Genomic DNA, 23,468 nt, shown 5'->3' on the forward strand with positions numbered 1-23,468 from the left:
CACAAAGTTACAGGTCAAATTTATTCAATTAATAAAAACCACCAAGCTGGGAAAACTGGGCAGGTACGTGTAAAAGTATGAGATTAGATCACTCCCTAACACCATACACAAAAATAAGCACAAAATGGATTAAAGACCTAAATGTAAGGCCAGAAACTATCAAACTCTTAGAGGAAAACATAGGCAGAACACTCTATGACATAAATCACAGCAAGATCCTTTTTGACCCACCTCCTAGAGAAATGGTATTAAAAACAAAAATAAACAAATGGGACCTAATGAAACTTAAAAGCTTTTGCACAGCAAAGGAAACCATAAACAAGACCAAAAGACAACCCTCAGAATGGGAGAAAATATTTGCAAACGAAGCAACTGACAAAGGATTAATCTCGAAAATTTATAAGCAGCTCATGAAGCTCAATAACAAAAACACAAACAACCCAATCCAAAAATGGGCAGAAGACCTAAACAGACATTTCTCCAAAGAAGATATACAGACTGCCAACAAACACATGAAAGCATGCTCAACATCATTAATCATTAGACAAATGCAAATCAAAACAACAATGAGATATCATCTCATACCAGTCAGAATGGCCATCATCAAAAAATCTAGAAACAATAAATGATGGAGAGGGTGTGGAGAAACGGGAACACTCTTGCACTGCTGATGGGAATGTGAATTGGTACAGCCACTATGGAGAACAGTATGAAGGTTCCTTAAAAAACTACAAATAGAACTACCATATGACCCAGCAATCCCACTACTGGGCATATACCCGGAGAAAACCATAATTCAAAAAGAGTCATGTACCAAAATGTTCATTGCAGCTCTATTTACAATAGCCAGGAGATGGAAACAACCTAAGTGTCCATCATCGGATGAATGGATAAAGAAGATGTGGCACATATATACAATGGAATATTAGCCATAAAAAGAAACGAAATTGAGCTATTTGTAATGAGGTCGATAGACCTAGAGTCTGTCATACAGAGTGAAGTAAGTCAGAAAGAGAAAGACAAATACCATATGCTAACACATATATATGGAATTTAAGAAAAAAAATGTCATGAAGAACCTAGAGGTAAGACAGGAATAAAGACACAGACCTACTAGAGAAGGGACTTGAGGATATGGGGAGGGGGAAGGGTAAGCTATGACAAACTGAGAGAGTGGCCTGGACATATATACACTACTAAACGTAAAATAGATAGCTAGTGGGAAGCAGCCGCATAGCACAGGGAGATCAGCTCGGTGCTGTGTGACCACCTAGAGGGGTGGGATAGGGAGGGTGGGAGGGAGAGAGACGCAAGAGGGAAGAGATATGGGAACATATGTATATGTATAACTGATTCACTTTGTTATAAAGCAGAAACTAACACACCACTGTAAAGCAATTATACTCCAATAAAGATGTAAAAAAAAAAAAAAAAAGAGTTCGCCTGCAAATGCATGGGACACAGGTTTGCTCCCTGGTCTAGGAAGATCCCATGTGCCAAGGAGCAACTAAGCCAGTGGGCCACAACTACTGAGCCTGCGTGCCACAACTACTGAAGGCGGTGCGCCTTGAGCCCATGTGCCGTTTATTTTTTGGAGAATAAAACCACTTCTGAGTGATTAAAATTTTTTAAATAAATAAATAAATTGAATTAAGCTCTTACAGGAAACATTAAAATTTTATTTGTTAAAAACTGTATGTGCAAAATTTTTAGTGGACTATGAAATTTAAATATTTCATCTTTGTGGCAATTCATAATTTGAAAATAGGGCTTTTCCACTGGAGGCTTAGGAAGGCCAATTAAAAATTGTTGGGTTATGGGATTATTAAAAAATTAAAAAATAAATAAATAAAAATAAAATAAACCCACTGAAATAGATAAAAGGAGATTTTCCACTCACTTTACTCTCTGTATTCTAGTCAAGTAAATTGTAATTTAAATATCCTGCCTGGAAATTAGGATTTGATCCAACTTCTCTATTGACAAGTTGATTACTAATCTGTTTACTTATTATTCTTTCTACCATTTAAAAATGTTTTTCATTCATTAGTCAAGCTCCCAATTATAATTCCATTTATTATAAATATTTCTCTCCAGGTAAATTGGACAAAAGCTAGTATTACACCAAGAGTGAGTAACCAATCTCTCCCATCTCAAGTGACTCATATAAAATTTCATATCTTTCAATTTACTCTCTTCCTCCTCTTTTAATATCAAAGTTACACACAAATACATATAATCACTTTCTTTCCTCAGTAGCATCAAATATGCATTCTTATTCATTAATTTTATCAAATAAATTTTAATGCTTATAATATGGTAGATATTCTGTCAGGATATAAAGGTAGATTATACCTAATCACCTACTCCTAAGAATTCTCTCATAACCATGCAATTTCCTACTTACAGTCACTTGCTGATTATGGGCAGAGCCTTTGCTCTAATTATGGCACTCATCAGGCCTCACTGTGACCACCATTATATGTGGTTGTTAGATATGTGGATTTGGGATTCAACCTACAGTGTCTCAGTTTTCATATCATCTGCTCTTTGATGTGGGGAGAAATATTTTATGTCTCTATTAATAATTGTTCCTTAAAAATAAAGATTATAGTAGTAATTATTCACAGGGCTGTAGTAAGGATTTAATGACATGATACTTGCAAAACTCAACAGATACTTGGCATATTATAAGTGCTTAATAGGGTGTGTGTGTGTGTGTCTGTGTGTATGTGAGTATGATTGCTTTAAAATATTTGAAAACAGTGGATCTAAATAATTGAAATTAATTTTTTGGACAAAGGACAAGATAAGGGCTTTTAGATAATTTGGCGAGTGTTTGCATTTTGATTTTGTAGCTTGTGAGTTTTTGTGTGACTTAAGCATTCACAAATATCACAAAATTTAATATAATTGTTAACATGAAAATGATTGGCCTTTAAGTTTAATAACTATATCCTACCTATTATAAATCTTGAATACAATTTACAAAAAACTATGTAAAGCCACACGGGACAGCAGTGATTACGAGAAATCTTGGATTTTAGTTTATGTGACTCATGTAAACAATGAAAAAAAAAAGATTAAGATAATGGCATACTTTTTTTCTACAAAAAAGACTGAGTTTAAGTGCTATTTACTTACAGAAACTTTATAAAAATCCAACCTGAAGAAAATGTCTAAAATAGTGGCTTTACTATTATGTCATTACTCTTCTTTTTATCTTTTAGGAATACACAATAGATATAATTTTTGCCCAAACCTGGTTTGATAGTCGTCTAAAATTCAACAGTACCATGAAAGTGCTTATGCTTAACAGTAATATGGTTGGAAAAATTTGGATTCCTGACACTTTCTTCAGAAATTCAAGAAAATCTGATGCTCATTGGATAACAACTCCTAATCGTCTTCTTCGAATTTGGAATGATGGACGAGTTCTATATACTCTAAGGTATTACTGTTTAAGGAAACTTGTAGTTGCTCTAATTTATTTTCCATACTAATATTTGATCAACTCATAAATTTCCATTTTTCAAACTTGGCAAAGTGAGAAATATGAAGCTTCTTTTATACACTAAAATCTAAAATGGTGAACAATTGTGGAAACACTTGTTTAAGCTCGGAGTTACTAGTATGTGAAAAGGACTGAAAGCAAAGAGGAAAAACTCGATTTCCCCTCTTTGAAGCAGAAGAGATTGTGGTACAAACATTATGTTCTTTTTAATCTATAGGGCAAGTGATTGACAGAGATTTTTCTCTGGGAGTTCAGCCTGCTATAACATTTTAAAATACTCTGATTTTCAGTGGTGTAGTAAAACATCCCTAACACAGGATTAAATGAGGGTCGAGGTGTAAGATTCAAGTTTATTTAATTCATTGTCTTGAACATATCGACTCATTAAGAATCATCCTGTTAATGGAAAGATGTTTATGGTCAAAAGAAAACAATTCACCATACTTAACCAGGTACACTCTGTTAACCTGCATGTGTGTGCACGTATATGTGTTTGTTGAGATCCTGAAGTATGAATTTTTAAGTGTAAACACAGAGATCATACTTGGGCTAATTATGAGTTATCTTAGTTGGCTGGAGAGAAAAATGTCAGAATTTTCTTATTCATTTATGAATGTTATTATATTACTACTGTGAGACTTCAGAATTATTATTATTTTCTAGTGTATCACAGTCCATTATTGTAGGCCAAAATCACGTTTAAAAATTAGACAAAAGATTTTTAATGCCTGAAATTATTTCTCATTATTTAATATTTATTTTTCCATCTAAATAGATTGACAATTAATGCAGAATGTTACCTTCAGCTTCATAACTTTCCTATGGATGAACATTCATGTCCATTGGAATTTTCAAGTTGTAAGTGATAAAATACTTGATTTTTCATAGAATTTTGTAGCCTCTGATCCTGTTTATTTAAAAATGTAAAATAAAATGAGATAAACTACAATTTATACAATTTTCAGAAGTGTGGACTATGTTTAACTGTCTTAGATAGAATTACAAATGACATATTTGTTCCTGGCTTTAAGTTAAAAAGTGGCAATAAATCCATAGTAAATATATATATTTTATCATTCTTTACAAATCTTAGTTATATCCATGTTCTTTTCTTATTTTGATTAAATAAGGGACTACTGAAGATAGATTTGTATTCAGATGTTTTTACACTGCCATGAATAAAAAGTTGATTCGAATTTTATTCATTTGCCTAGAGGCCAGATTTAACTTTATTACATTGTACTTTAAAATATATTTAATTGGTCTGGTGAAGAACATTTACTATATGGGTAGCAAATATTTGAGAAAACTTTAATGAGTTGGAAAAACCAAGGTATAAATAAATTTATTTTATTCAGAAGAATGAATGAAACAGAGAAATGATTAGAGAGAAATAATTTAGATACAAACACTTAGTATTTTGTTGCAAAGAACTAGTTATAATCTTTCTATACCAATATCAGTTTTGTTTTATATTTACTAACATATTTATCCTCATATTTATCTTTATAAAAATGTTTTTCTACATAATATATAATTGAGCAAGTCTTGAAAACCCATAAAATGACTTTAAAAATATTGCTTATGTCTATGAATTGTATAATGCTTTTTCCTTTTTTAAAATTCAATTTTTTTCAGATATCACATTCTAGAATTTATTCACAGTAGATTACAAGTATTTATAAGTATTATCCTGCTTCTTCACTTTAAAAATTTCCATATATCTCTTGCTGTCATTTATTAAGGATTTTCTTGACTTTCTTAATAATTTTAATCTCACTAAAATGTCCTTTTTACTTCATAGTCTCATCTCTCACTGCTCTGATTTTCTAACATTGACTTCTCAATGAATAAAACAGCCAAATAACAGCAAAGACTTGATTAAAAGGAACATTCAAGGACTAGTTGATACACAAATATTTAAAGATGTAGCAATTACTGTATTCTCCTCTAGATATCATACCTGAATTCTTGGTATTGTCATTGGGAATATCCTATCCCTGTTAGTGCAATTGGGTGTTACTGACATAAATATAATAATCATAGCTATCTTTTTTCAGGCACTCTATAGGGGTCCAGTAGAGGATCCGGCCTTCTCCATCTAATATTTCACAACAAATGTATTTGGAAGATTTCATTATGGCTCCCATTTTACAAGTCAACATCATGAGATTTAGAGTGGTTAAGTAACTAGCTCCCTGTTTCTATTTGTGCCCACATTCCTATATATTATGATTATACTCTATTACTTCTACAATTCCAATGAAAAAGAATGGGAAATATGGAAAAAAAAGATGCTAAACCTTTAGAACAAGAGAGAGAAGATGGAGAAAGGAAAGAAGAAACACATCCTTATACAGGCCAACAAAGATGAGAGCAATTTCATTGCATGGCTGATTAAGGGGTCCTGGTGGGAAATGATACTCTGTTTCGGAACTTTTTTAAGTTGATACTGAATTTCATTCCGGTAATATGGTAGATTAACCTTTGTGTCTAAAACAATTTAAAACATTTTATTTTTAAAATCATCTCAAAAACCTTTAAGTGATCACTAGGAAAGAATTTTCAGCCACAAAAATTCACATTAAAAGTTGAAACCAGAAAGGTAAGAAGGTTTGTAGCCTGAGGACATTTGCCAAAAAAAGATAAAATTGAGCTTCGATTTTGACGGCCTTGTGGATTGGAAATGTAGTAAAACATGATCGCTACATACATCTGGGTTACAAAAGGCTGGACACTTAGAGTAACATTAGAGTAACAAGAAGGAGTACCCCCTACCCCGTACACACACACATACACATACAAACACTAAGGTCTAAAAGGAAAGTTGTCTCTTCAATCAGCATACCAGGGTGAATTAACTCCTTGAGAGGATTTAACCACAAGCCCAGCCCCACATGGATTTTCCCAAATTTCCTTCACTTGGTCCAAAAAACCCTTGTGGATTTCCAGGAAGTGTAGCAGAAACAAAATCATATCCTTTTTAAAAGAATTCACTTCCATTCTAGACAGGTGCAGAGAAGGCAAAGGCATTTTCAACATAAATAACAAAGGTCTAGTATCCAGAATATACATAAGAATTCAGATAAAAGAAAGATAAAAAGGAAAACCCAATAAAATAATGGGCAATTGACAAGCAGTTATCCAAAGAAGAAACCGAAGAATCTAATAAACACATGAAAATTTTTCTAGGTTTTATTCATAATCAGGAAAAAAGTGAAATAAAGTACACTCTACAGTGAAAATAAAGAAGACTGTCCACATAAACTTTAATGAGAATATGGATCCACATATATTTTCATACTCTGGTTGGTGAGAGATGAGTATAGTATACTCTCTATGGAAAAAAGATTGACGCTGTTTCATAAAGTGGGAAGTATATGTAATCCACGACCCAGCTACTCCATACCTAGGTATATATACCAGAGAAACTTTTGCATATACAATTGTGAGACATGTACAATAACATAACTAACAGCAGTGTTAGTAATAGCCAACAGAAAAGATTACAAGTGTGGACACAGTAAAATGGATAAATAAATTTTAGCACATCTTTACAATACAACAAATTTACTACTACTACATAAAACAGCATGGATGACTATTACAAATATGATATTAAAAGAAGTAAGATATAAAATAATGCATCCAGTATGTTAACAATCAAGCAGAGTTCAAAAAGAAGCTAGACTAAGCTATATATTTCAGAATTGCCTATCAAAAAAATCTATAACCAAAAAAACAAGGGGAGGATTATCACAGAAATCAGGTTAGTGGTTACCTGTGGTCGGGAGGGGAAATACTATATTGGAGTGGACACATGGTTTTTCCCAAGGCTAGCAAGATTTTATTTCTTGATTTAAATGGAGTCAACATGGATTATCATTATTTAATCATTATGATTATTCCTTAACCTATACTCATAAATTTATGCAGTATTTTTTCTGTATTTGACATATAATAAAAATGAGAAAGAATTTCAAAAGAATTTGTCTTTGGATGTTGGTATTGCAACAGTAACAGATTTGGATCTGCTAATGTATATATTTTTAATTTTAATTTTTACCTAGATGGATACCCTAAAAATGAAATTGAGTATAAGTGGAAAAAGCCTTCTGTAGAAGTGGCTGATCCTAAATACTGGAGATTATATCAATTTGCATTTGTAGGGTTACGGAACACAACTGAAATCTCTCACACAATCTCTGGTAAGAATGAAATACAAATCAGTAATTAATCCTAGCATCAGTGGCATTTGTATTTAAATCTATGGTTTGGAATCCTATATTTATATGTATTTTATAGCCAAAATAAAACATATTTTTTCTTCCAGGGGACTATATTATCATGACAATTTTTTTTGACCTGAGCAGACGAATGGGATATTTTACTATTCAGACCTACATTCCATGTATTCTGACAGTTGTTCTTTCCTGGGTGTCTTTTTGGATCAATAAAGATGCAGTACCTGCAAGAACATCACTGGGTATGACATGTAATATATTCTATAGTGTCATATGACTTTTAGCAACATTTTAATGTGATAAAAGTTTACAGTTTAATATGTTAGAAATATTCCTCTAACTGCAGTCTGACAAAAATGAACAGATACTCTAGTGCAATATGATGTTGAAATGAATATATGAAACAAGTAGGAAAAAGAATTGTAAAGAGCTTGAAATCTCAGAAATGTTTTTAACATAGGTCAAGGGAAGAATAAAACTAAGTAAGAATTAATGCATGAAAATCATACATAATCCCTGAATCTTAAATGTGATCAATATTTTCAATCACTTTTTATCAAGATTTTATTTTTTAGCCAAATCACTAATAGCCAGTATTTATTGACTGGTGTGCGTTTAGAAAGCTTTGAAATCCCCTTCTCTTACAATGGTGCTAACGAACAGTCAATGGTTCCAAAGGGCAGGTGCTGAAAGGAGCAAGAAGTTTCCAGGCTTCTGTGATCTATAAAATGTGTAATAAGTCTGTGAATATTTTTAGAGTTGCCTGTACAATAACACTGATTAAAAGGGTAATTTGTAATTCATACTTGATAAAATAGACTTTTCATCTTTTCTTTAGCAATGTGTTGCAATAGAGTCATAAGAAAATGGGTCTAATTATTATACATTGGTTTAAAAGAAAATGATAACCTAAATTTATGTATTGATATACAAAGATGAATTATTGATTGATTAATTCCCAACATCCGTATAAGATATGAATCTCACTACTGATAATTGTGTCCTAAAAACATAAAGAAAGTTGGGACAGTTTCTAGTTTCAACAATAAAGAGGTTTTCATGTGGTTTCTATGGTAGCTGGTGACTAACTCCATTTAGTAAATATAGTAAAATGTAAATTACATAAAAGCAGCAAAATAAAACCTGAAGTACCTAGTTCTATACTTGGAAATTCAACTCCTTGGGAATTTAAATAGAGGTGTAGATATAGCTAGGGGATAAAATGCACTCATATCCGAGTTTTGTTTCCTACATTTATTTCAAATTATTTTATGTTCTAAGGTAATCAAATTACTTTAGTCTTTTTTGTATGCTTCTCTGAGTATACCAAATATTATATTTTGTTCTTAAATATTATTCTTATATTTCTTCCCAAAGAAAATTTGGATGGATTATTTCTACCATTAGGGTTATATGAAGACAAAAGCCTATGCCATAGTGTCATGAAAGAGAATAGTCAATAGTGGAATTGTGTTTTTACATGAATTCATATTTTTAATATTACCATATCAACTATAAAGATAAGCCATAGCCAGATCTAACTTAAAGAGTATCTCTTACAACTGTGGACCCTATGTATTTGGAGGATCAAGGATTTTTTTTTAAGTGTACATACATACATCCATACATCCATCATTGAAGGACAATTTCCTGAGCCCATTTATTCAAGATTGTATTTTAACAAACATTTATCAAATGCTTTATGTGAAATAGGCAGCATTCTAGGTGCTGCAGTGTTAACAGTGAACAAATTGTGATGTGCTCTTGTTCATGTTAAAACATAAAACATTTATGTTTTAGTGCGGTGTTTGTTTTAAAAGGAAATCCACCATATTATTTTTAAGCTAAACTCTGTGATAATAATTACTAAATTAAAGAAATAAATGTGTAGAAGCTAAGTTCTGCTATAGTTTTCCTTAATTTATGCAATAGAAATGTAATAGTATTTTAGTAAAGTGAAATTTAATTCCATCATTGATAATGAAATCAAAGAACACATTGGCCTTAGGATTTTTTTTCTACTTGGGATGGGACATTTTTATGGAAGCCAGGAGTACCTTGGGAAAGCTACCTTTGTCTGACTATGGGAATGTTATGACTTAATAAGTTATTTAAAAAATAGTGCACAAATCAAGGAAGAGAGAAGACTGGTAGTCACTGAAATTATTTCGCACTTACCATATGAAAAGCCTTTAAATATAATTTTGGCTTAAAAAAAAGAAGCAAAAACTGTCAGGAATAATGGGAGAAATACACAAATCTGCAATAATAATTGAACATTTTAATACTCTTTCTCTTTCACTGATAGAATAACTACATGGAAAAATCAATTAAGATGTAGAAAATTTGAATGCAATTATCAAACTTAACCTGATTGATATTTATAAAACACTGCACCCGGGGCTTCCCTGGTGGCACAGTGGTTAAGAGTCCACCTGCCGATGCAGGGGACACAGGTTCATGCCCCGGTCCGGGAAGATCCCACATGCTGCGGGGCAGCTAGGCCCGTGAGCCATAGCTGCTGAGCCTGCGCGTCCGGAGCCTGTGCTCCGCAACGGGAGAGGCCACAGCAGTGAGAGGCCTGTGTACCTCAAAAAAAAAAAAAAAAAAACACTGCACCTAACTACAGAATACACAATATGTTCAAATGCATACAGAACATTAACCAAGATCTCAATAACATTCAAAAGACTAAAACTTTCCAGAGTATATTTTCTAACCAAAATGAAAGTAAATTAAAAATGAATAAAAATAACACAGATTAATAATGGCCTCAGTTATTTGGAAAAAATTTAAATGACCTTTAGATAACACTTGGGTTAAAGAAAAATCAAAAAGGAAATTAGAAAATATTTCAAACTTAATTTTAATAAGAATTTAACATATAAATATTTGTAATATGCAGCTAATGCATGCTTAGAGGGGAAATTTTAAATGCTAGTATTAGAAAGGAAGAAGGATTTTACATGTACTTTAAAAAATAAGTAAATACCTTTTATATAAATATATTATACAAAATTTATTACATTACTGTGCCCATTTTTTAGATGAGAGGCACAGAGGAGTTAAGAAACTTCCCTGAGGTCACAGAGTTAAGAGTGGGAACATGAGAATTTGAACCTAATTTGCCTCCATGACTTCCAATTCATTATACGTGTATCATCTTTAATTTTTTCAATCCTAAGCGATAAAAATGAAAAGATGGGCATGTGAAAGAAATTATTATTAAGGCATGTTTCAGTGTAGACATGAGGGAAAGAGGTGGATGTTGCCTTTACCATATCAAAGAGGCACTTTCTATTTTTTTCAACCCAGATGTTGCCACTTTATAAATAATTGACCAAATTAAGATTCATTTGGCATTATATTTAGTACTTTTTTGGAGAGAAAACAATCCCACTAATGGTGCCTTCTTTCATAAGGCAAAGAATGAGAATTAAGGCAGTTTAGATCAGAAGAGACATAACATGTGCAGCTGTGAGTTAGGGGCCCTAAAATTAGTAATGGTAAGAACCACAAGAAGGCCATGGATAAAGAGAAACAGATACTCCCAAAGATCCATACACAGGGCTGGGCCCCAGGCGGGTATTCTAATTTTATATGTTGACTTCTTCAAAACATGAAGATTTACTCTGTCTTTTTAAAGTATTCCCTTGATATCATTTTGCCTGTGTTCTTTACCGAGATGAAAAAAATAGGTCTAATTCAAGTAATAAAAAAAAAATTCTATGGTAGTTTGGATTACTTTTAACTGTGTGTGGCACGAAACTTCAAATCACTGTAGATTAAATTGGGTAGAGGTCTAAAATGGCTTCTGGTGCTCTGGCTATTGTATTCCAGAAAAAATGCAATTAGGAAGAGGGAACGAAGAGCATTTCCTATCTTTCTAATGACATCTTTTGTTAGTTGTTTACACCCTTGACTTAATTCTTCTTGGCTAGATTTCAGCCTGTGGCCACACATAGCTAAAAGAAGCTGGCAAATAAATTTGTACTTTCAGGCAGGTGCAGACTAGCTAAAAATTGGATAGTCTATTACTATGGAGGAAGGGAAGAATAGGTACAGGGAGTAAACTACCTGCGGTCTGGAGAATTTAGATGATTAGAACTCACAGAGACACAAAGAACACATTGAACACAATGTAGCTATGGTTACCAGAATTTTTTTTGTTTCTGTAAATCACAAGTAATTATATGCTTTTGTTTCCATTGTTTATTTCTGCTCACAATATTGCCAAATCGGTTGGAAGAATAAAAATGGTCTTATTTTTCATCATTTATTTTTCTTCCCTCCCTCCACAGGTATCACTACAGTTCTGACTATGACAACTCTGAGTACAATTGCCAGGAAGTCCTTACCTAAGGTTTCTTATGTGACTGCGATGGATCTCTTTGTTTCTGTTTGTTTCATTTTTGTTTTTGCAGCTTTGATGGAGTATGGTACCTTGCATTATTTTACCAGCAACAAAAAAGTTAAGACTACTAGAGAAAGAAAGCTAAAAAATAAGGCCTCGGTATGTTAAAAAAAATTCTCTATTTTATAAGCAACAATTTACTGTTAGAGATACTCTTTTCTCATGTTATACTTTCTTAGACTGATATGGTTGCTATTGGTACCTTGACAAAAGATAAAAAAAATATTAAGATGAAACTGGGGTACCTAACATTGCCCACCAGCAAAAGTATTCTTATATTTTTCCCTAGAAAAGACTTTTGGATCACCTTTGTAAAGAGTGGTTATTATGCTGTGAACTTTTCTACAAGTAGTAAATTCTTTGTACCTAAAAATTATTTAAACTCTCTCTTTGAATCTATTTTTGTGATAGGATTTGGACTTCTTACACTGGTACCCCACAAAATTAACTTAATTTTTAGAGATAAAGATCTCTCTTTAATGTTAGTATTCAGCTGTGTTTGAAAGACATAGCTTTCTATGTCATAGAGAAGATATCTGTTTGGCTTTTGCATATTTGTACTCACTTACTCCCCCTTCCTAAGTATATATCTACCTTAACTTACATCACATCAAGTTGATAAATTAGAATTAACTCTACTGATTCTAAAATACTTAAGTATTGGATGATTAACTATAGTTTCTTTTTATAATGGCAATTATAACAACTTTAAAGTAATATCTAACACTGAGTATTCCAGGAACTCCTTTATATGCATAATTTCATTTATGCTCATAGGCACCTTATACATACAAGTTCAGTAATTTGCACAAGGACAAACTTAGGAAGTCAAGGATCCAAGACTCAAACCCAGGTCTTTTATGATAACAGAGGTGAAGCTTGTAATCCTTCTTTATGTTGCCTGTTTTCATAGGACTCAGAAAAGTAAACATCTTTTTCTCCAATATTAACAAAAAAGACATTTCACTGCTAATTCCAATAAATGTTTTTAAAGCAGATTTTTTCCAAAATACCAACATACTTGAGGACTATATAAAACAGTTATGCATGAGTGGCAAGCTTGTAAACCTACCATAGCATGTACATAATGAGGCATGGGATTTTTCATGTTATGTCCTAAATTTGTAAGTTCTAAGATTCAATGCTTTTTCTCCCTTCCCCCATTTTTCATTAGTTTCCTTATAAAACTTTACCATACTTTTAAATTATATTTTACCTTTTATGTTATACTCCAAGGACCAAAGTCTTGTGTATTTGGTTCCAGATTCCCACAATATCCCAAGGAAGGAGAGCACATTGTTGGTGGTACACATTTCAGAACTTACATGGTAGAATTAACATGTGACTCGCTCAACTTGACATGATTTTAGCTTATCCATAGGATTTATTATGGCCTCTGAGTGGACAAAGCATCAGGGGGCAATGATTTCAGCTTTAAAATCCATTTGCTAATTTTTTAGGTAAAGAAGAACACAAGTTTTCTACTATCTTCCTTTAATCCAAGCCAAACATCCTCTCTGAATTTTCCATTTCATCATTTACTCATCCACAGCTGTGCTTGATTAATACCTTGACAATTTTATTTTTGGAAATTGTGAATGAAAATGTTTAGAACAAAAATAATTAACATCATAAGCCAGACAATGTACAATCTCACATGGATTCTAGAATTTCATTCTAAGAATATGTAATATAGGTACTAATATTATCTAAGGCTATTCAACCAATAAGTGGCTACTGTAGGACTACAGATAATCAGTTTGACCCCAGATCATGTGCTCTCAACCACATTACCAGATGTCTCATTTACTCAGGAAGCTGAAACATTGGAGTACGAGATTTAACATTATGACATTCATTTAATCATTCATTCATCAAATATTAATTAAGGACACCCATGTTCTAGGCACTGTTCTAGAATAGTTATTTAGGAAAAAAATGCCTGTATGTTGAGTATTTAAAACTTAGCACCAAACCCAAGAAGCAAAATATTAAAGATGAAAAATTAAGGAATAAAAAATAAATGAGAGCTTTGAAGCATTAAATTGCAAATATCAAAAGTTAAATTGATATGTAATTGACTACCTAGGTAAGAAAAATATTTTTAGAGCCGTCCAAAATAAAATTCTATAGTAGTTTCTTTCTGTTCAGCTATGTGCTTCGTGAGGTTTTTCAATACACAATGACACTTTAAGTGAAAAATTGGATCAGTAATCAAATCTGACTCCCTGCCTAGTTCAGTGTTTAGCCATATGGTCTTGCCAATCAGGTAAATCAGAGCACACTTTTATGAAGAATAGATAGCTCTGCTTGCTGTTGTCTCAAAATATTCTATTTAAGCGTTTTGTGGAATCTGTGTTTTTCTTCTGTTCCAGCCAGGAGGATCAAATGCAAGCCTAGACCCAGAAATCTTGCAGCATCTTGCCTTTACACATGTTTTAATTGTTTGTGAGTTTATCTTCGTTCTCTCTCTCTCTATCTCTCTCTCTCTATCTATCTCTATCTCTATCTCTATCTCTGTCCTTCCATCTGCCCACTTTATTTTATAGGCTCAAAATTCTGAGTTGTTTAAAATCCAGCATTTCCCTTTTCTTCACCAAATTATTTATGGCAATAGGCCAGGACCAAAGATCTTGCCTAGAGTCACTGAAAAGTCAACATGTCTGTTATTAAAAGAAACTGAAATCCCCTTCTTGACATCTCTTTGACTGCTTAGCTGAGAATCCCAGAAAACTCCAATTTATTTTACTCAGGAAGAGATGATATTTGAACACAATAGATTTTTAGCTTCAATGACCCCTCTAAGAAAAATATAAATTAATAAAGATGCTTTCTACCTTACTCTCCACATGATATATTGGACCTTTTCTCTCTTTCTTTTTCTTGCTCTCTCCACCTCCCTTCCTCCTTTCCTTCTTCTCCCCCTTCCTCCTTCCTTCCTTCCTTCTTTCCATTATCCCTTTCTTCCTTCTGGCCTTACTTATGTCCATATTTCTTTATTTCTTTCTCCTTTATTTTTTATTGTGAATGTCAGTGACATTTTGACTTGGTCCATATTACCATCCAATATATTTTATTGGGTTTTTATTTCTACTCATTAAGAATATGATTCACGTGTGTTTGTATCAATATCTATTTTCACGAGAATCTAATAAGTTAACTATGTTGAAGTATAGAATCAAGATCCTTATGAAACATGTAAAGATCTCAGAAAAGCAATAGTAGTAAACCAGCTAACTAAAGAGTAGTTCTTGTTGAAACTCAAATAGCCCATTGATGATAAAAAAAAAATCTCAGAAAACCATGTTATACCTACATCAGGAGCCTGATCTACCCATTTGAGGTAGAACTTATTTGTAATCTCTCAATTGGTTAAAATGTTAAATGAAGGAAGTTTATTTCACCAGCCATGAACAAGGCACTATGAAGAAAATAACGACACAATGTGTTCTCTGCTTTCGGGGATCTTTGAATCTAGTTGTGGAAAAATACATTAGAAGTGTAAATGTAAGATAATAAAGTACAGTCCAATATAAAAATCAAAAGTAGACAAAGACACTATAAGGAAGTAGCAGTTAGGTGACTGGTTTCAAATACCTTTTCGGCAGCAAAATATTTTCTATGATAGATATAAGTTAAGAATATTTAAAGATGTTCTTATTGAAATAGAGATAGGTACCACAAAGTCCGAACAAAGTGGCCTGTCCTATGCACAGAGGAAATCTTGAGACATCATGTAATATGGTCTGTGAAGCACTAACAAGCACATAGTGTTGAGAAGAGGCTATGTCATTGTGAGCCAACAGTGCAGTGGGTGGCCTTTTTCATTTCATTGTAAATAATTTATTCAAAATGTATGTAAACTAACTCTTCCAAAGGGAATTTGATAGAGAAAATTACAAAGAAAGCATGGCATCATTGAAGTAGTTCTTTAAAGAATAAGTTGCAGTTTTCAGGAAAACAAATTATCAAGAATATTTGAGAGAGAAGGAACCATGTAAGCCAAGTTGAGGCATACATATAAGAATACAAAGTAGATTTGTATATTTCTCAGGCTTTTCATCTAATACAGTAGCCACTAGCCATATGGCTAGGTTGATTTAAATTAATTAAAATCAAGCAAAATTTAAAATTTAGTATCTTAGTAGCATTAGTCACATTTCAAGTGCTTAATAGCTACATGTAACTAGTGGCTACCATATTGAACAATACTGATACAGAACACTTCAAGCACTGCAAAAACTTCTCTTGGACAGTGCTATAGAAAAGAGGAATCTTAGGAAAGAAAATATCCAAGTTCAGGATAGAAAAGTGGTTTATTGCTGAGAAGTGGAAAGTCTCCAGTACCATGTTAAAAATTTCGATTTTGCACTGTCAGCACTGATAAGCCATGCATGTTTTTAAGCAAGATGGCATATTTGCTTCTATGTTTTTGAAAGATAATTATAAGTAGCATGGAGTATATACTTGAATGGCAAAAGAAGCAAGGAGATAAAGACTATTGCAGTAGTTCAATAAGTCATATATTACTGAGAGTGGAACTAGGGTATTGGAGTGGAAATAATGGGTGGAAGGTTGTGGTTTTTGTTTCTTGTTTGTTTGTTTGTTTTTGCCCACAATACCCAACCATAACATTTTCTTCACACACAAAAAATATCGTATTTTCAGCCAGTGCATATCTATATGAATAAACATTCTTCTACCTTTCAGAGCACAAAAATAATGGAAAGATGAATCAATACACAGTTTCACAAATTATAAACCTTCTTTCCTGTAATGGTAATTGGCAAAGCTCCTAGGAAGGATTATTTGATATTGGTGAAATGTGAAATACAGTAAGAAGTTTACTTGTGCATGGTTGAAACAAGTGAACAAATCAAACAGTATATAAATGTACAAGTGAGAATACAATTCTCTGCTTCACAGCCTTGGTCCCAACCCTCAGAATTTTTTTTTTTTAACTTTCTATTTGTTACTTTCCTCTGATAATTATTTCCATTAACTTCTAATTCTCGGAGTACCAAAATTGACAACTCAGAATCACCAAAATCCACCTCATGTCTATTTTTAAACATTGATGTAGATCTTGTAATTTTTGAAATTCTCACTGATAAATAACTGGGATTTTGTGAAAGTTGATTGGAGAAAATCTGTGCTTAGTTTGGCATTCTCATGTGCCACTTTTTGAATGAGAAGTTAATAGTGATATTAGTTAATATTTCATAGTATCAATAACATGACCTAATAATGTTTGCTAATCATATTGCTAATACTTAATATAATTAATTGTATTAGTATATGATCTAAATAGTTATTATATTATTGGTCTTGGTGCTTAAAATATATTTTGTATATTTAACTATACGATTAATCTATAAGTAAGAGTATTTAATATATAACCAGACACATATGTATCTTTAATAGTGAGAATGGGATGGATTTCTCAAAATGTTAAGTTCAGCTATTCTTAGTGACTTTTTTAAATAACAAAAAAATGGCATAGTCTCAAAACTACATCATTTGAAGTAAAAGGAAATTCTATTCAATTGTGTTGTTTCTTTTTATGTCATTTAAATGGATCTATTTTATTTTTTCAATGTTTGCTATTTGGGGGGCAGCAGGATTTTTATTTGAGAAATTGTAAGGTGGGTTTTGCTGTTGTACTTCAGATAAATAAGGCATATAATGTTTATATTGTTCCAATTAATTTTTCAGTGGTTTCCAAGGTCACAAATGTGTCGAGAGTATTTTATTTTACTGATACTGTGTCAGCTCTTTGGCTATTTTTCTCAATACATATAAAATTCATTCCTAGTCACATTCATCGTTCAATAAAGCGTAGTTTCTTTCAATTTATGAATTAGTGGCGTTTTGGGGGAGGCAGCGGGGAACTAGAAAATTGTCAATCTAAATTGTCACTGCAATAAGAAGCTCTCCATGATTTTGACCACCAGGGATTGGTCAATGTTTTAAATGAACCATTTGCAGTTTTCCTCCATGTTTGTGTACTTTAATCATACCTCTCATGCACAATTGATATCTTCTAACAAACACACCATCTTCCCATTTATGGCAGTTCTGAATGATATATGTAGTGTGTTTTATGCCATATAACCTTGAAATTGCGGACTAACAAACTTGCATTTTAACCACTTTTTCACTCTGGTTAACATTGGAACATAAGTTATTTAAGTATTAAGTAACAAGAAAATGAATACCAATTTGCTTCATTTTTATACATAAGTTTAGTGCTCCACTAAAATTTAGGAGTCTAGTCGAGTATCTCCAGGTGTCAATCTCAAAAAAGATCTGTCATTAACATTTAATAACATACTGCCTCCGTTTTTCATGATATATCTAGGCAAGTGAAGTCATGCATTTGTGTTTAGGGCATGGTTTCTTACCTTCAGGCTGCATATTTTGTTCCTAATATGGATGTTATGACTTGTGTGATGGTTTTATCTTTTTAAAATATCACTAAATGTGATTATTTGCTTCTCTTTGCATCTACTGAATGTTTAATATGTAGTGGGTCAGATTCTATGTTTCTTTTCAGAAATGAAATGGGTTTGAATATAGGTCCAAATTTTTTTAAATTATCATTTTTTGTGTTTAATTTTTAAAATCTTTCTCATACAATGTTTAATTTTCATGGCTTTGAGATTTATTTATTTCAAAATTTAGGATGAAAAAATTTTATAAACATTTTCATTAGAATTTAAAATCAGGATAAAACAATTGTTATAATCTCAGCATCATATTCAGTGTTTACATAATGACACCACTGATTATAATAAATTGTAAGATTCACATTTTAAAATAATCCCTGAAATATGTGGAAGTCCTGAGAGATGAAGGGTTACTAAAACGGCAATCTTCACTCATATTTTACTTGCCATTTTATTCAAGCGTTCATTAATGTATTTCTTTCCAGGAACATTTTTGATGAGGTCCAAGTTTTTGTTGTTGTTTTTATTGTTATTATTGCTTGTTTTCGCACATATTTTATAGTCAATTATGATATATCCTCTCCAGGAATCAACAGTAGCAATGACAATTACAATACTATTATCAATTGGCAAGGGAATAGTTGCTATGTTTCAAATATTTCATTTGGTGTTTTATGTATACCATCTCATTTACTCATCAAACAGATCTATGTATTGTTTTTGTGGCTTTGGTATGGCAAAAGACACAGACACAAAAGAGCAGTGACATTTCCTGTTCAAAGTTACAGGACTCTACTGGGCAGAGCTGGAATTTCAGCCTAAGTGATTGCTTTAATATTGCACAATATCCTGACTCCAAAGTGATTGCTTTAATATTGCACAATATCCTGACTCCAAAGTGATTGCTTCAAAGTGATTGTTCCAAAGTGTTGGCTTTAATATTCCACAGTATCCTGGCCATGCTCAATTTTTTATATTTTTAAAAATTCTTGTTCTTATTTAAGTATTATTCAGAACATGGTATCATCAAGAGTTAGTTTGATATGTGTCCCAAAAAATCTTGGTAAAGATAATAACTATTACTACTAGGCAAGACGAAGCACAGATCATTTTACATGTCATGAAGTTTATTCAGCACGACCATCACAAAAATTAGGTGGTAATATAATTCCAGCTGGATAGCTGGAATGAGCAGAATTTTGGTAGAATTAGCAGAATTTTGAACACCAGTTGTTCTCCAACCTGAATTTTTACCTCCTGCACATTCTGTCTCCCAACTATGATGCTTTGTGCCTATCCACAACTCCAGACCCCATATCTGTTTTATTCATTCATAGCTCCTCAAAGTTTTCTGCTTTATCAGAATGTCATCTTTACTATTTGTTCTCATTATTACTAAAATAAAGTACAGAATATAACCATAGCAAACAAACACATGTTTATAGCATTGTAAATGTTTTACTGTAAAATATCATAGAAAAATATAGTTTATTCTCATTTTAGAATTAGATTCATGGTTAACAATAATTCAGTAGAACAACTTTCTAAAGTTATAAAATATGTTTAATTTTGAGTGTTTTTTTCCCTGCAAAATCTTTGGAATGTAAAATAATATTTTTATGTGCTACAAGGTAAATTATAATCTAAAAACATGTTAAATTGGGTATTCATTTGATTTTTGGAAAATAAGATTATTTTTACTGCATGTCAGTCTCTCAGAGTTTGCCTTGAGGGGACAAATTGATCTTTTTTATGATTTTTTTCCTCAAAACTCATTTATTATTTTACTCAGATGTCCTCTGGACTTCATCCAGGATCTACTCTCATTCCAATGAATAGCCTTTCTCTGCCGCAAGGAGAAGATGATTATGGGTACCAGTGCTTGGAGGGAAAAGATTGTGCCAGCTTCTTCTGTTGCTTTGAAGACTGCAGAAGAGGATCGTGGAGGGAAGGGAGGATACATATACGCATTGCCAAAATTGATTCCTATTCTCGAATATTTTTCCCAACAGCTTTTGCCTTGTTCAATCTGGTTTACTGGGTTGGCTATCTTTACTTATAAATTCTACTTACTAGGCAAAACTCATAAGAAGTCTGACTAAATCCAATATAATCGACTGTCCTTCAGTAACATGAAGTTTAACTTTAAAATGCAGAGAAACCAATGGTTAAAATGTGAATAGTTATTTTAACTATTTTACAGCTTTCTCGGGTAAATAAAGTAGCAGCTTTCAGATTAATATATATAAAACAGATTAGTTGCAAAATTCAGTATATTAAAATAGTATTATATATTTGTACTTTAATTTTCTTTATTTTTACATATATCCTATTATGATTTTGAATTTATAAGTTCTGTAATTCATATTTCAAAGATGGAATAATTTTAATATATATTTTATTTAAACATAACCTATCGTTTGTAATGGTAGCTTAATCTAATGCCTAATATTTATGTAATATGTTTTTGCCTAGAAAATATTGTTAATTTGATTTTTTTTTTTTGCTTTTTATTTTTATGCTCTGTTTGGAATAGAGTTAGTTGAAAACATATGAAACGTATGAAAACAATGATTTCATTGGATTGACTTCCAAGAAACTTTACTCCCAAAAACAAATTAATTTATTTTTAATTTTTTTATTATTTAAAAAAGAAAAGGCCCTTTTACCTTATCTTTGATCCAATTCATTTCCTAATGAAACATTAAATAAAACTCCAGTTATATTTAGGTTTGGTGATTTACAAACTAAGATGGAAACCATCAAAGTAATTTAAATACAAGGCGAAAAAAAATGAAGAATATTACATTTAACCATTTTATTCTCTGCCGCATAGCATTTATGAAGAATGAAGAGATTAACACTGAAGTGTTTAGATCTACCGACCCTGAAATTAAATACAGAAAGAACTGACTTTTTCTTAACCCTCTACAAAAATGTTACATTCCTTAAATTAACCAAAAGCATTGAGGAACAGGGCTTCTATTTGCTCATTGTGGCTAAAGAATTATTATCTAGCAAATTGATTTGAAATGCATATTGAGGATATGGTCTTAATTACGTGCTATTAACATTTTTCAGACCAGAAATGTTCTAGAAACACAGTCTTAGGCTTGTGTTCTATATTGCCTTTCCCAGTTCCTAAATTTGGACTTGGTCAGCTTTACGACTTTGTTATCAATTTTAATGATATTCTCTTTTTTTAAAAGATGTGAGCAGGCACAAAAATCATGTTAAAGGTGGAGTTCTATTAGAGGCACCTCTAATGAACATGAGTGTGTGGAGCTCTCTCAATTCTGAGAGGAACAAAAATAGTCTTACTATAGTTTAAAGCCTGTTGCTTAATAGTTTCCAAAATGTCTGTTTTGTTAAGAGGCGAGATAAATTTAGGCTTTAATAATCTATTCATGTAACTACTTGGGCATATCAACTATTTATAAGAACTCCCTATTCATTCACCATTACCTAATTATCTGTAAAATCACCAGAGTGATCTTGAAGATAGCCTTTAAAAATTGTTTCCATTGTCAAGAGCAACTATCAGGATGAATAATTTTGTGATCAAGGCCTATCTTATGGTATGTGGAGGAAGCTATCACCTGTGCTCCTGACACCATGTGGATAGTGAATACATGTGTATGCTCTGGCATGGTTATACTTATGATTTTAGAATATATAGTGTTTTGTTTTTTTTAATCTAAATATGTTTCATTGGGTATCCACCACCTACATATGAACTTTTTTACTTTGTTTATAAATCTTGGAAAAACGTAAGCATCAATTAAATGATATTGCCCAAATATCCACCGACACTGTTTTTTTCTGAATGGAGAGCCAAATTAAACTTTGGCCATGTATATATTCACTTACAAAGTGCTCATGCATTCATTGTTATAACATTGAGTATTGATGGATATTCTTAACGTAAGCATTCATTTAAAGATAAATGAAAAATGAAGTACCAACGAAGAATAAATCATTTCACTAAAATGTATCATGGCTATTTCCATGCTTTAAGCTATAGCCTTCTCATTACCATGGGGGCAATTTTAATTCTGGGATTCTTTCAAGTCTATCAGCATGACCCTATTTTAAAATTCTTAAAAATGCTTAATATTAGTAGGTTTGATTTTCTCACTGGTGTTCCATTAACTTGGCTTTAAATGTTGACAGTATTTACAAGTGGAAATAAAATGTGATATGATGATAAAAATATGACAGATGCTTTTCTATATACATTCATTGTATATATCATCAAAACTAGTGCTTTGTTTTCAAAGCCAGTGGCATTTTGAGCAGTTCTGTTTAAACAAGCAGATCAGAAAGGGAAGTGTGTAAAAATCTTATTATTTCTAAAAATGAGAATGAAAAGGTGAAAATGCAGTTAGATTATTTTTACAAGAAATCAAATAGAGCTTACTTTCAAAGGGTATGCAGTCTAATCCCTGTTTCTCTCTTCTTTCAAGTATTAGTTTTATCATCTTGAGAAATAATTTTTAAAAAATCCTCCTCTTTCTCCAGGTGAGTTATATCTTAATTTTATTGGATTCACTGGTACTTGTGTTTCCTGACTGATTTAAATGTTTTTAACACTAATATAGACCAAAAAAGTGGATATAGATGAGGGGAGAGATAATTAGAGCAGAGGGACTTAGAATAATTTGGAAAAGTGTTCATTCACATCGAGCCATCCTCTAAATATGTGACCAGGATCTAGAAGTATCAAGAAGGGAAACTGTGACTAGCATGATTTTATTCTCTTGGGTTTACAATTGCATGATAATATTTTATCTATTCTTGAATTGCATGGATAAACTCAATTGAAATCAATTCCTAAAAGGCCAAGT

The 23,468-nt window shown here is 32.0% G+C and overlaps 1 protein-coding gene across 2 annotated transcripts in view; it reads left to right on the forward strand.

The window, feature by feature from the left end:
* GABRG1 (gamma-aminobutyric acid type A receptor subunit gamma1) overlaps positions 1 to 23,231 on the forward strand; it is a 65,586-nt gene extending 42,355 nt beyond the window's left edge. The window contains exons 1-7 of one of the 2 annotated variants that reach the window (XM_065878333.1): positions 3,324 to 3,451; positions 4,290 to 4,372; positions 7,585 to 7,722; positions 7,848 to 8,000; positions 12,060 to 12,271; positions 14,952 to 14,982; positions 20,427 to 20,683. In XM_065878333.1, coding sequence (XP_065734405.1) covers positions 3,324 to 3,451; positions 4,290 to 4,372; positions 7,585 to 7,722; positions 7,848 to 8,000; positions 12,060 to 12,271; positions 14,952 to 14,982; positions 20,427 to 20,683 — 1,002 coding nt within the window. Of the gene's footprint in view, positions 1 to 3,230; positions 3,452 to 4,289; positions 4,373 to 7,584; positions 7,723 to 7,847; positions 8,001 to 12,059; positions 12,272 to 14,951; positions 14,983 to 20,413 lie in introns of those variants that run through there. The other variant, XM_065878331.1, reaches the window with a different exon arrangement.
* The last annotated feature ends 237 nt before the right edge of the window (positions 23,232 to 23,468 follow it).

Source organism: Phocoena phocoena, chromosome 5 (assembly GCF_963924675.1).
Source record: "Phocoena phocoena chromosome 5, mPhoPho1.1, whole genome shotgun sequence".
Taxonomy (NCBI): domain Eukaryota; kingdom Metazoa; phylum Chordata; class Mammalia; order Artiodactyla; family Phocoenidae; genus Phocoena; species Phocoena phocoena.